Genomic DNA, 14,459 nt, shown 5'->3' with positions numbered 1-14,459 from the left:
ATTAAGTTTATCTAATAAGAATCATAGAATTATAGAATCATTTAGGTTGGAAAAGCCCTTTAAGACCTCAGCCAAGATTGCTGATAAGTGATGGAAAGTGGCTTGGTGAACACTTCTGCCAGCCCCCTCAGTATCATTGGGTAGATCCCATCTGGCCCTACAGACTTACGCGTCTAGATTTGGTAACTAACCAAATGTAAGCTTAGAACGATGACTTAAAACGTGTAACCACTCCTCTGTGAGGTAAGGACACTGAATTCTGGAGGGTTTCCTTGGATGGCATCCTGATCCAAGGGCAGAGTCTCCAATTGAGAGCTGCTGCTTCAAGGAACGCTGCCTCAAAGGGATCTCCCAGCAGACGCCAGTTACAACCCAAGGGAAACCAGGGCTTGTGGTCCGATACGGTCAGGTCAGCCCCATTGGTTAAGGTGGTCTCCTAGGCGTGCTCGTTACCTGGAGACCCCAGCAGCCACTGCGTGGGCTTGGCTAGAACTTTCAAGGGCTTTCCAGGCACACTCACAGAGAGTTGGTTAAAACAAATTCATTTATTTTCATTACAATAAAAATTATATTGTTATTTACAATGTATCAAATAAGGGGCCCACAGGGCCCATCAGTTCTTTCCAGTGGGATGGCTGGTCCCATCCCCTTATACGTGCTAACAGCACTCTCAGCTGCAATGGCATCTTCAGCTGGACCAGGGCAGACTCCCCAAACTCCCGTTACGCTCAGCTCCTCTCGAGCAGCGTCATCTCCACGCCTCGTTTGTCCACATCTGCGGCGCAGACTCCCCAGGCAGTCTCTGCGATCAGCCTGGCCCAGTGTGCGAAACTGTCGCCCGGGCCCCGTCCGTCTGAGAGGAAAGCAGGTCCTCAGGGTCACGGGCATGGCTGGAGAAGCCTGGGGCCACCAGCACGTGGGCGCAGAGCTGCAGACCTGGCACGTGCAAATTGTCCTGCTGGGTGGCCTCGCCCTCGGTCTGAAAAGCTGCACCTCGACAGCAGCGCAGCTCTCCGGCCGCGCTGTGCTGCTGGTGAAGGCGGCCTCTGCCTACTCCAGGCTCAGGTAGGACACTGAGCTGCCTTGCTGCACTGCAAAAGTCATCTCAGTGCAGATGTTCATCTTGGAGGGGCTTGTCAGCTGGAACCTGCAGGAGTGGGAGGAGGGCAGCACCATGAGCTGGCAGTCGTGCGACTGAGGAAAAAGCAGCCAGGCTGATCTCACCAGCCCTTGGGCCCAGCAGGCGATCTTCTCCACGTCTAAGTAGGAGCACGTGCAGAGGGTACGCAGGAGGTACGAGCTCTGATCCGTCCGCAGCTTGTCCTCGGGATGGTGGAGAAAGCACAAACTGTCCCCCAGCAGCTGCTCCCTCCAGCACATGCACTCCAGCCCCACACGCACGCTGCAGTGCCTTGCTGGCAGCTGCCCCGTGGTGGCCGGCTCCAGGCTGAAAGAGTGCCCGGGGGGTGGCCGCAGGAACACCAGCAGGCGGTAGGAGATGCTGTCCTCATGGATGCGCCAGGTTTCATAGCTGTCATCCATCCCAACGGCTGGCTGCATCTGCGGCATCAAAGTCCTCTTGGAAACCACTTGGCATATATCGAGGAGGTCGCCCACCAGCTTCTTCAGCACCTTGCACGTCTCAGGCAGGCCCTGCACTGGCGATGCACAAGCCAAAGACTTGACACCACTGAGGTCTTCCTCCTCCTCCTCATCTTCCTCCTTCTCCTCCGCCTCCTCGCTGCTGGAGCTGTCCTGCTCACTGCAGCTGACAGAGGCAAAGTTCACTTCCCTGTCCAGCCAGCAGATCTCAGCGAGCAGGACCACGGCTCCTGCCACGGTCAAAAGCAGCCGGTGCTGCAACACAGACCGGAGGAGCCAGTCTTCCCACGTGCAGTTGCTCTGCTCCATCTCCTCCAGCAGCTGAATCATCTTCTCACGCAGATGCTCCTCACGCTGCTGCATCCGCTGGGCCGTGGCCACATCTATCTGATGATGGCCCTTCAGCCCATGCTGGATGGCCAGCACAATCACGAGGAGGCCAAGTCCGGCAGCCATGGCCTGGAGGAGGCAGGAGAAAAAGGGGCTCAGCAGGGCTGGGTGGCAGGGAGCACGGGACCGGGGCAGTGGTGCAGGAGCTGCCTGGAGCTGGGGGCCCGTAGGAGAGGTGGGAGGGAACAAGGGCAGGGTTTGCAAGCACTGCAGGGATGGGAGCCACAGGCTCTTCCCACACAGCGTTTGGGCACTGCTGGCAACAGGCTTGAAGGGGCCGCGGGCCCTGGCTGGAGCCAGCATGGGGCCCGTCCTGCCCAAGCCGCCCTGATGACCAGCCCCTGGCTGGCCTGTGCCCCGTGAAAGGGCAAGGGACACCAGAGCGGAGCCTCCTGAGGCCCCATCGCTGCCACACAACAGCGTCCCGACGCATCCTCAGAGCCTCTCTTGCACCTACCACCAGAGGGAGCCCCTAGCACCTCTCTCCCCAGCCCCGAGGGTGGTACCCTGTGGTACCAGCCTGTGGGGCTCGCCTCTCGCTCAGGGTTAGAAACCCCCTGGCCCTCTGTCCCGTCCCCCATTTGGCCCAGCCTTCCCCCTGCATGCTGCACGCACCCGTCGCCCAAGTGAAACTGCAGTGTGGCCACCTGGTGATGCCCCTGGAGACAGGTCCCATTGTGACCCGTCCTCTGTGCTGTCACAGCCACCAGAACAGCATCACCCAGACCGCCAGCCCCACCTTTTGTCCCCACCACCCAGCTCAGTGGCTCCTGGCCGTCACACCCAGTACAAACCCATCCGGCAGGAGCGAACTCACAGAGACTCTCTTGACAAAGCGGGCAGACGCCCCCCAGATCCGGAACCGCAAGAAAACGGGGACTGTAGGTGGATGGCCCTCACTTACGTAGAGAGGTGCAAAGTTTTCTCGGCCCGCGCGTCTCACTCCCAGTTGTCTTGAAAAGAAGTGCTGCTAGCCCTTCGGCAAAGACAGACTCCTCCTCCCTCCTCTCCTCTTGGACTGCTTCTGCTGGGGCAGCATTTGCCTTGAGAACCTGGACCATCAAGCGAAACGCACAGCGTGTCCCTGGCGCAAGTGGAAAAGATCTTGTGGCTCCTCTCTCTGGCTACCAACTTGCCCCCTGCAAGGGCAAGCGAGGGGGCTGCAGAGGCCATGCTGGGGCCCACATCTCTCCGCTCCCCTGAGCTTTCCCCGGTTCAGGAGACCCCCCTGTACACCGTGCTGTAGTGCTCTGCTGCAGATCGTGCCTCCCAGAAATGTTGTCTGTACTGCATGAGTGCATGCCTTGACACCCAGCACCCTCAAGAGCTTCCTTTAGCCCTGCTGCATATGTGCCAAGACTGACACAAATGCCGTGTTTCTCTCGGTTCAGCGTGTGCAGAACCCTACATCCCATGTGCCTCCTGTCCAAAGCCACCGGGAGGCAAAAAGGTCACTAAGCAGGAGCGTGCCCTCAAGTCCCTTTCCATGTTAAGTCTCTCTTGTGGAGGTGCTGGGGACCTGAGGTCTCAGGTGGAGGGAACATAGACTCATCAAATCGTTTACATTAGAAAAGACCCTTAAGATCATCAAGTCCAACTGTAAACCTAACACTGCCAAGTCCACCACTAGACCATGTCCCTGAGCGCCATGTCTACGTGTCTTTTAAGTACCTCCAAGGATGGTGTAACTGGTTCGTAGGATTCCTATGCACAAAGTTCACCCAGCATATGATATTTTAAAAACGCAACAGTATTTATGGCTCCACTATAGCCTTGCATAAGCAGTTACCAGCATAAGCAGTTACAGTTCCTAGCGTCAGCCGTTACCAGCGTATTTTTTGTGAGAGTCTTACCCATCTGACTACGCCGGAGACACCGCTGAGCAGGAGGGTGGTGATCAGCGGGGTCAGAGCAGAGAAGGGAGGTAGGCACAGCACCTTCAGGGCGTCCCCTGTTGTTCGTAGAGTGCTCTGGGTCCTTTCTCTCTCCTCCGCTCCGAGCCGCCTCTGTTTATCCCCTCAGCAGATTCAGTGGCAGAGTACTGACCAGGTGTTGGTGCACGCGTGGCCAGCGCACGCAGCAAGGCCTGCCAAGTGCGTGTCCTGCTGGCTAACAGCGGCTCCCGGATAGCAGCAACACACTGCTCAATAACAGCCCTCCTAGCTCCCCTCTCCGAGATAACAGCCCTCCTAGCTCCCCTCTCCAAGGTCACATTCTCACAGCTGTGTGCAGCTTGTGATTTCCCACAGTGGCCCTACACGGGCCAGCACTGAAATCCCTCACACATGGCACCGCGTGGTCCGTAGTTGGGACACTGTGGTATTCCACAACCCGCACTCTTAGGCTTGTAATTTCCCACAGTAGCCTTACCTGGACCATCACTGAAATCCCTCACAGAGATGGTGATGCCACCACAGGGCAGCCTGTTCCAATGCTTGACAACACTTTCAGTGATGAAATTTTTCCTGATATCACTCTATAAACTCTTTGCAGCAATTGTTATTATCTGATTGAGCCCAAAGAGGGGAAAAACTTGCATATCTGGGGGTCGTCAGGTGGCCAAAAATTGGGCATCATTCGTTTTGTGCATTTTAGTATCCCTATATTTTGTTATCATTATCATCTTCCTCTGCTCTCCTAGTAAACTGTCTTCATCTCAACCCACGAGTTCTCCTTTCTTCCCGATTCTCTCCCAAACCCCACTGAGGAGAGGCAGGATGAGTGCGGCTGCGTGGTACCTGACTGCTGACTGGGGTTAAACGAAGTCAGAGGCAAGCTTCACTTCCTGGGCCACCCAGCAGACCTCAGCAAACAGGACCGTGGCTCCTGCAATGGTACAAAATGGCCACTGCTGCAACACAGAAAGGAACGTGGCTTGGCACGCGTACGTCCTCCGCTCAAACTCCTGCAGCAGCCGAGTCAGCTCCTATGCAGCTGCTCCTCACGCTGCTGCATCCTCTCAGCTGTGGCCACATCTGTCTGGTGGTTGCACTTCAGCCCGTGCTGGCTGGCCAGTGCAGCTCACATGAGGGCGATTGCCACAGCCATGGCCTGGGGGAGGTGGGAGAAAAGAGGTCTCAGCAGGTCTGGGTGGGAGGGAGCATGGAACTAGGGCAGTGGGGCATGAGCTGCTTGGAGCTGGAGGCCAGCAGGAGAAGGGGGGAGGCTTATCTGGTCCATCACTTTCCCCCGCACCGAGGTCAGGCTGTAGCTCGCCAGATCCTTCTTCTGGCCCTTCTTGTAGATAGGTGTCACTTTTCATAATCTCAGATCCCATCTGGCCCCATGGACTTGTGTGTGTCTAAGGGAAACAGCAGGTCGCTAACCATTTCTCCTTGGATTACGGGGGCTTCATTCTGCTCCCCATTCTCATCTTCCAGCGCAGGGGGCCGAGTACCTGGAGAACAACTGGTCTTCCTGTTAAAGCCTGTGGCAAAGAAGGCATTAAGTACCTCAGCCTTTCTCGCTAACTTTTGCCCCACATCCAAGCAAGGATGGAGATTCTCCTTAGCCCTCCTTTTGTTGTTTTTATTGCCTGTTATGGCAGTCGTCAGATTAAGTTCCAGTTGGGCTTTGGCTCTTCTAATTTTCTCCCTGCATAACGTCATGGCATCCTTGTAGTCCTCCCGAGTTGCCTGCCACTTCTCCCAAAGATCATAACCTCTTTCTTTTCCTGAGTTCCAGCCAAAGCTCTCCAGTCAGCCAGGCCCCTCTTCTTCCGCACCGGCTCCTCTTTCAGCAGATGGGGATGGCCTGCTCCTGCACCTTTCACATTTCCTTCTTGAAGAATGACCGGCCTTCTGGGACTCCTTTGCCCTTCAGGACTGCCTCCCAAGGGACTCTCTGAACCAGGCCCTTACACAGGACAAAGTCTGCCCTCCAGAAGTCAAAAGTGGAACTTCTGCTAACACCCGTCCTTCGTTCTCTCGGTATCAAAAACTGCCATTTCATGACCATTCTGACCAAGATGACCTCCAGGCACAACATCACCCACAACTCCTCCTCTGTTTGCAAACCACAGGTGCAGAACAACGCCTTTTCTCCTTGGCTCCCCAACCAACTGTGACAGGAAGTTATCTTCCACACACGCCAAGAACCTCCTAGTCAAAACTTTGCTCCATGTGCCTGTGACCTTAGGCAGGCCACTCACATGAATTCAAAATGCCTGCTCTGCCGCCCGCTGAGATTGTCACAGTTTAAAGCTGATCGGGGCTACGCAGAGAGACTACGCAGTGTCTCTCTCACTGCCCCCCACCCTCCAAGAGAATAGGGAGAAATAATATGAGAAAACAGGCTCGACGTTTCAGATAAGGAGAGGGAGAAATCCTTAAAGTTACCGTTTCAGGCAAAAGAGACTCGACTCGGGGAAAACTATTCACATACGCAGGAGTTACGAGTTCTGATCCGTCCGCAGCTTGTCGTGGGGGTGGTGGAGAAAGCACAAACTGTCCCCCAGCAGCTGCTCCCTCCAGCACATGCACTCCAGCCCCACACGCACGCTGCAGCGCCTTGCTGCCAGCTGCCCCGTGGTGGCCGGCGATGCACAGCCCAAAGACTTGACACCACTGAGGTCTTCCTCGTCCTGCTCAACTTCCTCCTGCTCCTCCACCTCCTCGCTGCTGGAGCTGTCCTGCTCACTGCAGCTGACAGAGGCAAAGTTCACTTCCCTGGCCAGCCAGCAGATCTCAGCGCGCAGGACCACGGCTCCTGCCATGGTCAAAAGCGGCCAGTGCTGCAACACAGACCGGAGGAGCCAGTCTTCCCACGTGCAGTTGCTCTGCTCCATCTCCTCCAGCAGCCGAGTCATGTCCTCACGCAGATACTCCTCACGCTGCTGCATCCGCTGGGCCGTGGCCACATCCATCTGATGATGGCCCTTCAGCCCGTGCTGGATGGCCAGCACAATCACCGCCGAGGCAACAGCTTCGAAGTCGGCCCGATTCGCAGCGGCGCGGCACGGCGCAGCGCAGCCAGGGAATTCCCGAGGCAGGGAAGCTCAGCGGGAAGCGGAGCGAGGCGCCAGGAGCCCGCAGCTCGCGCGAGAGCGGCTGACGAGACGTGGGCGGAGCCAGGGGGCACCGGCGGCCCGGCCCCGCTCCCCGGATAAAGCAGGGCCTGGGGAGCGCCGGCGACCCGGAGCGCGGCGAACAGGACGGGCGAGCAGGGCGCGGCGCGGCAGGAAGGGCGCTCAGCGAGGGCGCTGCCCCGGGGCACTTGGTGATTCACGCCGCTCAGCGCGACATGGCCAACACCCGCCTGAGAACAAAGGCCGCGCCTCCGGCCGGGAGGTCTGCACCGGCACCCCCTGCGGCGGTCGATGCCTCCGTGCAGACGGAGCAGCCGAGGGGGGAGGCTGCGGTGCAGAGCTCGGGCTGCAGGCAGTGCCTGGACCCTACTCCCGGGGCAGGGGCAGGCGGCAGCCCTGGCTGCAGAAGGTGTGCCCGGGTGGAGGAGCTCCTGCGGCAGGTGGCGGAGCTGCAGGAGGCGGTCAGGAGGCTGCGGGACATCAGGGAGGCTGAGAGGGAGCTGGATACTTGGCTCCAGGCACAGTCTGCACCGGAACCGCAGCACCCAGTGAACCAATCACCCCCCCCCGCAGTGACACACGAGGTAAGCAAGCAGGCAGAAGATGCCACTGAATGGAAAGCTGCAAGGGCAAGGCGCAGCAGGAGGAAGAAGCAGCTTCCCCAGAACCCCGAGGTGCCCCTGCAGAACCGCTGTGCTGCTCTGCAGACTGAAGAAGTAAGACCCAGCACCTCGGGGGAGGCACGGGAGCCGTGCGAGGTAGTGCGCCCGGCTCGTGTAATAACTAGCGCTACCAAGAAAAAGAGACGCGTGGTAGTAGTGGGTGACTCCCTCCTGACAGGTACGGAGGCACCCATCTGCTGCGCCAATGCGATCTCTCGGGAGGTATGCTGTCTCCCGGGGGCTCGTATCAGGGATGTCACCGAGAGACTACCTAGCCTCATACGGCCCACAGACTATTATCCACTGCTGGTGTTTCATGTGGGGGCCAGCGACACAGCTGGCAGCAGTCTAAAAAACATCCAAAGGGATTTCAGGGCTCTGGGTTCAACAGTCAAAGGCTCTGGGGCACAGGTGGTATTCTCATCGGTCCTCGCGGTCGAAGGGCAGGGACCTGAAAGGGCCAGACGTATCTGGCAGGTTAGCTCGTGGCTCAGGGAGTGGTGCTACAGCCAGGGCTTTGGGTATCTAGATCACGGGGCGTGCTTTGAGAAGCCCGGGCTGCTAGGGGCGGATGGCGTGCACCTAACCAAGAGGGGGAAGAGTGTGCTTGGACAAAGGCTTGCCAGGCTCATCCGGAGGGCTTTAAACTAGTGTTGCTGGGGGAGGGGGAGCACAGTTCAGCCCACTGCTGTCAGCATGGCGCCAGTGCCAGCACCGAGGGTCCAGAAGCTGAGGAGGGATCACAGAAAAGTGCAAATGAACCTAAACTGCGGTGCAGTAGCACCCCTGTCGCTCCAGCCAGCAAGTCGGCTTTGTCGGGGGCCCAGCTGAAGTGTCTCTATACCAATGCACGCAGCATGGGGAATAAACAGGAAGAGCTGGAGATGCTTGCACACGAGCAGGGCTATGACCTCGTTGGCATCACGGAGATGTGGTGGGATGACACATACGACTGGAGCGTCAACATGGAAGGGTATAGGCTTTTTAGAAAGGACAGGAAGGGGAGACGAGGAGGGGGTGTCGCTCTCTACGTCAGCAACCGGCTGGAGTGTGTGGAGCTCCGCTTGGGGATGGAGGAGGAGCTGACCTTATGGGTCAAGATTAGAGGATGGGGACGGACAGGGGACGTTACGGTGGGGGTCTGTTACAGGCCGCCTGGCCAGGAGGACAGAGCAGATGAAGTGCTCTATAGGCAGATAGGAGCAGCCTCACGGTCACAGGCCCTGGTTCTCATGGGGGACTTCAACCACCCTGACATCTGTTGGAGAGACGGCACGGCACAGGCAGTCCAGGAGGTTCCTGGAATGCGTGGATGACAAGGAGCTCCTGGACCAACTGAAAGTAAAAACGGAGGCCTATAGAGGGTGGAAACGGAGACAGGTAGCCTGGGAGGACTACAAAGAGGCTGTGTGAGTCGCCAGGGATAAGGTAAGGAAGGCCAAAGCCCTGGCAGAACTGAATCTGGCCAGGGATATAAAATGCAACAAGAAGAGCTTTTATAGGTACGTAGGGGACAAAAGAAAGTCCAGGGAAAATATAGGCCCCCTCCGGAAGGGAACTGGTGTCCTGGTTACCCAGGACATGGAGAAGGCTGAGGTTCTCAATGACTTTTTTGCCTCAGTCTTCACCGACAAGAGTTCTTGTCCCACCACCCAAGCTGTAGAAGGTGCAAGCAGGGACTGCGAGGATGAAGAACTGCCCACTGTACTCGAAGAGCAGGTTTGGGATCATCTGAGGAACTTAAAGGTACACAAGTCCATGGGACCCGACGAGATCCATCCGCGGGTCCTGCGGGAACTGGCAGATGAAGTTGCCAAGCCACTGGCCATCGTATTTGAGAAGTCGTGGCGGTCTGGTGAGGTCCCCGATGACTGGAAGAGAGGGAACATAACCCCAATTTTTAAAAAGGGGAATAAGGAAGACCCAGGTAACTACAGGCCGATCAGCCTCATCTCTGTGCCTGGCAAGGTCATGGAGCAGATTTTCCTGGAAACCATGCTAAGGCACATGGAGAGCAAGGAGGTGGTTGGTGACAGCCAACATGGCTTCACCAAGGGCAGATCGTGCCTGACCAATGTGGTGGCCTTCTATGACAGGGTGACGGCATCTGTGGACAAGGGACGAGCAACAGACATCATCTACCTGGACTTGTGCAAAGCTTTTGACGCTGTCCCGCATGACATCCTTCTCTCTAAACTAGAGACATGGGTTTGATGGACGGACCACTCGGTGGATAAGGAGTTGGCTGGATGGCCGCACTCAGAGAGTGGTGGTCAACGGCTCAATGTCCATGTGGAGACCGGTCATGAGTGGTGTCCCTCAGGGATCCGTGTTGGGCCCGGCCCTGTTCAACACCTTTCTCGGTGACATGGACAGTGGGATAGAGTGCACCCTCAGCAAGTTCGCCGAAGACACCAAGTTGTGTGGTGCCGTCGACACGCTGGAAGGGAGGGATGCCATCCAGAGGGACCTTGACAGGCTGGAGAGGTGGGCCTATGCCAACCTCAGGAAGTTCAACCAGGCCAAGTGCAAGGTCCTGCACCTGGGTCATGGCAATCCCAGGCACAAATACAGGCTGGGCGGGGAATGGATTGAGAGCAGCCCTGAGGAGAAGGACTTGGGAGCGGTGGTGGATGAGAAGCTCAACATGAGCAGGCAATGCGCCCTTGCGGCCCAGAAGGCCAACCGCATCCTGGGCTGCATCAAGAGGAGAGTGGCCAGCAGGTCGAGGGAGGTGATTCTCCCCCTCTACTCTGCCCTGGTGAGACCCCACCTGGAGTACTGTGTCCGGTTCTGGAGCCCCCAACACAAGAAGGACATGGACCAGTTGGACAAGGTCCAGAGGAGGGCCATGAAGATGATAAAAGGGCTGGAGCACCTCTCTTATGAGGACAGGCTGAGAGATTTGGGGCTGTTCAGCCTGGAGAAGAGAAGGCTCCAGGGAGACCTGATAGCGGTCTTCCAGTACCTCAAGGGGGCCTACAAGAAAGATGGGGAGAGGCTGTTTAGTAGGGCCTGTTGCAAAAGGACAAGGAGCAATGGTTTTAAAATAGAGGGGGCTAGATTTAGATTAGAAATTAGGAAAAAATTTTTTACGATGCGAGTTATAGAACACTGGAACAGGTTGCCCAGAAAGGTGGTGGAGGCCCCATCCCTGGAAATGTTCAAGGCCAGGCTGGATGAGGCTCTGAGCAACCTGATCTAGTCGGGGATGTCCCTGCTCCTTGCAGGGGGGTTGGACTAGATGACCTTTGAAGGTCCCTTCCAACTCTAACCATTCTATGATTCTATGATTCTATGAATCACGAGGAGGCCAAGTCCGGCAGCCATGGCCTGGAAGAGGCGGGAGAAAAAGGGGCTCGGCAGGGCTGGGTGGCAGGGAGCACGGGACCGGGGCAGTGGGGCAGGAGCTGCCTGGAGCTGGGGGCCCGTAGGAGAGGTGGGAGGGAGCAAGGGCAGGGTTTGCAAGCACTGCAGGGATGGGAGCCACAGGCTTTTCCCACACAGCGTTTGGGCACTGCTGGCAACAGGCTTTAAGGGGCCGCGGGCCCTGGCTGGAGCCAGCATGGGGCCCGTCCTGCCCAAGCCGCCCTGATGATCAGCCCCTGGCTGGGCTGTGCCCCGAGAAAGGGCAAGGGACACCAGAGCGGAGCCTCCTGGGGCCCCATTGCTGACACACAACAGCGTCCTGACGCATCCCCGGAGCCTCTCTGGGCACTGCCACCACAGGGAGCCCCGAGCACCTCTCTCCCCAGCCCCGAGGGTGGTGCCGTGCCCTGCCCTGAGGGGCTCGCCTCTCCCTCGGGGTTAGAAACCCCCTGGCCCCTCCTCTGTGCTGTCACAGCCACCAGAACAGCATCACCCAGACGGCAGGCCCCAGCCTTTGTCCCCACCGCCCAGCTCAGTGGCTCCTGGCCATCACACCCAGTACAAACCCATCCGGCAGCAGGGAGCTCACAGGGACTCTCTTGACTAAGCAGGCAGACGGCCCCCATTGGTTAAGGTGCTGTCGTAGTTTGGCCCTGGTCAGGACCAGACTACGCCTTCTCTCTCTCACTCCCCCCCACCCTCCAAGAGAATAGGCAGAGATAATATGAGAACAAAGGCTCCAGGTTTCAGATAAAGAAAGGGAGAAATACTTAAATTTACCGTTAGGGGCAAGACAGACTCGACTCAGGGAAAACTATTCACTGATTGCTAAAAAACAGCAGGACAATGAGACCGAGAACAAGATAACCTGCCCCCACCCCTCCCTCTTCCCGGACTTCACATTATCTCTACCACCTTCCCCCGCCCCCCGAGCAGCACAGGGGGGGAAGAGGGAATGGGGGTTGCGGTCAGTTCATCACGTGTTGTTATACGCCGCTAGTTCATCGTCGGGGGAACAACTCCTCACATTCCTCTCCTGCTCCAGTGTGGGGTCCCACCCACGGGCCACGTTACGGTGGGGGTCTGTTACAGGCCGCCTGTTGACGCAGAAGAAACAGACACTGCTGACGACCAATATGATCAAGCAAATGCTGATGTATTGTTGATACATCCCGGTTAATATAGCCCTTCTAATTCCGTATCATGCGCAAGCTCTCTACTAATTGGTTAACTATATCATGCACGCGCTCCTAGCTAAAATATGATTCGTTAAGTCTCTATGTTCACGCGCATGGCTCTCTCCACCTGCACCCTGCTTCACGTTCAGCCCCCAGTCACGTATGCCAGCTGTTTTCCTTCTTCTCAAGGTTGCTTCGTTTACTTTCTCACAGGAGGCTTCATTACTTTCTCACAGGCGGCCTCATTATTTTCTCACAGGTGGCTTCAGTACTTTCTCACAAGCAGCTTCAGTGATGTCCTTGAGGCCTGCTGCTCACAAACATAACAATTCCATTCAGTCTGGATTGGTCACTAAGTGCCCCTGGTACTCCAGGTATCCAATAAATCCCCCTTTTTGTTTTGAACAATCCAGACCCACTTTCATCATACGTTCCATAGCTTTCACAAAGCATTTTAAAATATACCCCAAAATCATCAGTGTCAACAGCAAACCCGTCAATAATACCAACCCATAAACTATCAAATCTTTTAGCCAGCCTGTGACCCCCAAGGATTTCAACCAGTCTGTTAACCTGCTTTCCACTTGTATTGCATGCATGTTGCATCATAACTCTGCCAACTGACAGTGTATTGACTTAGAGTGATCAGAAACATTCATGCAGCACATCCCTTCAAAATCCTCACATCCATGTCCATGCGCTAATAACAAAAAATAAATGGCTGCTAGATTCTGCAAAAATATCATGACGCATGCTATCCATGTCTTCTAATAATCCTGATAACATGCTAGAGGTTAAATTCATTTGCTTTTGTGCCCAACAAGCTAATTTATTTAAGTTAGCTAAAGTTTCTGCAGTTGCTGCCCAAGGAACAAATAAAGATAATGCTATCCGCTCAGCTGTCCCCAACAGGGTTACATTGCTGTCACAATGGGGAGTCAATACTTTTAGCTATCTTCTTGCTCGCGTATGATTCCATAATGTTCTCATAGGTGGAGCAAACACTATCAATTTTCCAAAATAACATGGTCCTCCTATAGCCCTTTTTGGTACTCCTGACCTTATTTTACTACAATATCAACTAGGTTCATGGTTGTTTGTGGTTTTTTTTTTTGGTTTGTTTTTTTTTTTGTGCCAGATTGTCTGTATTGAGTTATTAATAATTTTTTGCAAGCATGGTATGTTAATGATTATGCCTAGTATGATGCCTAGTATCACAATTCCGATTTTAACCAAGGACAGCAACCACCCAGTTATGCCACACACAAGCTTAGTTAATAAAATTACTGATCACACGTTATACATATTCATGATTACGAAGCAAAGCTAAGTTTCACTACCTTCTAGTAATTTTCTACTATAACATTTTTCTACTATTATAGATATAACAACTCCAGTAACTTTCTTATCTATAAGAGCAATGACTAGTTTTCTGCAGGCCTCTGTTGAAACAAGCCATAAATTCTGCTAACAATGTTTTGTATCTTAAAGCTTCCCTTCTCATTCCATGGCTTTCTTCCTGAGAGCATGATTGCATTCCTCCCCCAAGGTCGGTGTGCTTTCACTGATACCGTACTGGCTCAGCGAAATACCACATCTCCCCCTTCTTTGTTTATGAGAAGAGGCTTGTTTCAACGCTTTATCTGTTAAAGTCTGCACACATTTTAAGACACAAAATATAGATCAAAATACATATATAAAAGGAATGAATAAGCATCCTACAGCTATTAGTAACAAGCTTGTATCAAGTCACCAAAAGATTTCTGAATATATCAAAACCGTCACTTTGTTGCTGTTTTTGTACTCCTTTTTGCAAGTTTTGAATACTTTTGTCAATAGATTCCGAATGATCAGGCAGATTCATGCAGCAAAGCCCATCAAAATCCTGACAATCATGATTTTGTGCTAATAATAAAAAAAAATCTATTGCTGATCTATTCTGTTACTAACCCAACTATGCCAAAGACACCGCTGAGCAAGAGGATGATTATCAGCCGGGTCAGAGCAGAGAAGGGAGACAGGCGCAGCACCTTCAGGGCGTCCCCTGCTGTTAATAACGTGTGCTCTGGGCCCGTCCTCTCCCCCCCGCTCCGAGCCACCGCTGTTTATACCCTCAGCAGATTCAGTGAAAGAGTACTGACCAGGTGTTGCTGCATGCGTGGCCAGCGCATACAACAAGGCCTGACTAGACGTTGCTGCATGCGTGGCCAGCACATGCAACAAGGCCTGTCA

General features: G+C 54.9%; 1 protein-coding gene across 1 annotated transcript; it reads right to left on the bottom strand.

The window, feature by feature from the left end:
• Window positions 1-1,050: 1,050 nt before the first annotated feature.
• On the bottom strand, window positions 1,051-1,932 carry LOC147600933 (inositol 1,4,5-trisphosphate receptor-interacting protein-like 1). Its single transcript, XM_086747719.1, has 2 exons — window positions 1,733-1,932; window positions 1,051-1,657 (listed from the first exon to the last, which is right to left on the bottom strand). The coding sequence occupies exons 1-2, from the start codon at window positions 1,930-1,932 to the stop codon at window positions 1,051-1,053; spliced, it is 807 nt and encodes a 268-aa protein (XP_086603845.1).
• Window positions 1,933-14,459: the final 12,527 nt, after the last annotated feature.

This window comes from Chlamydotis macqueenii, chromosome 4 (genome assembly GCF_036417535.1).
Source record: "Chlamydotis macqueenii isolate bChlMac1 chromosome 4, bChlMac1.mat, whole genome shotgun sequence".
Classification (NCBI taxonomy): domain Eukaryota; kingdom Metazoa; phylum Chordata; class Aves; order Otidiformes; family Otididae; genus Chlamydotis; species Chlamydotis macqueenii.
The sequence above is the reverse complement of the archived record's forward strand: the minus strand, read 5'-3'. Positions and strand labels throughout refer to the sequence as shown.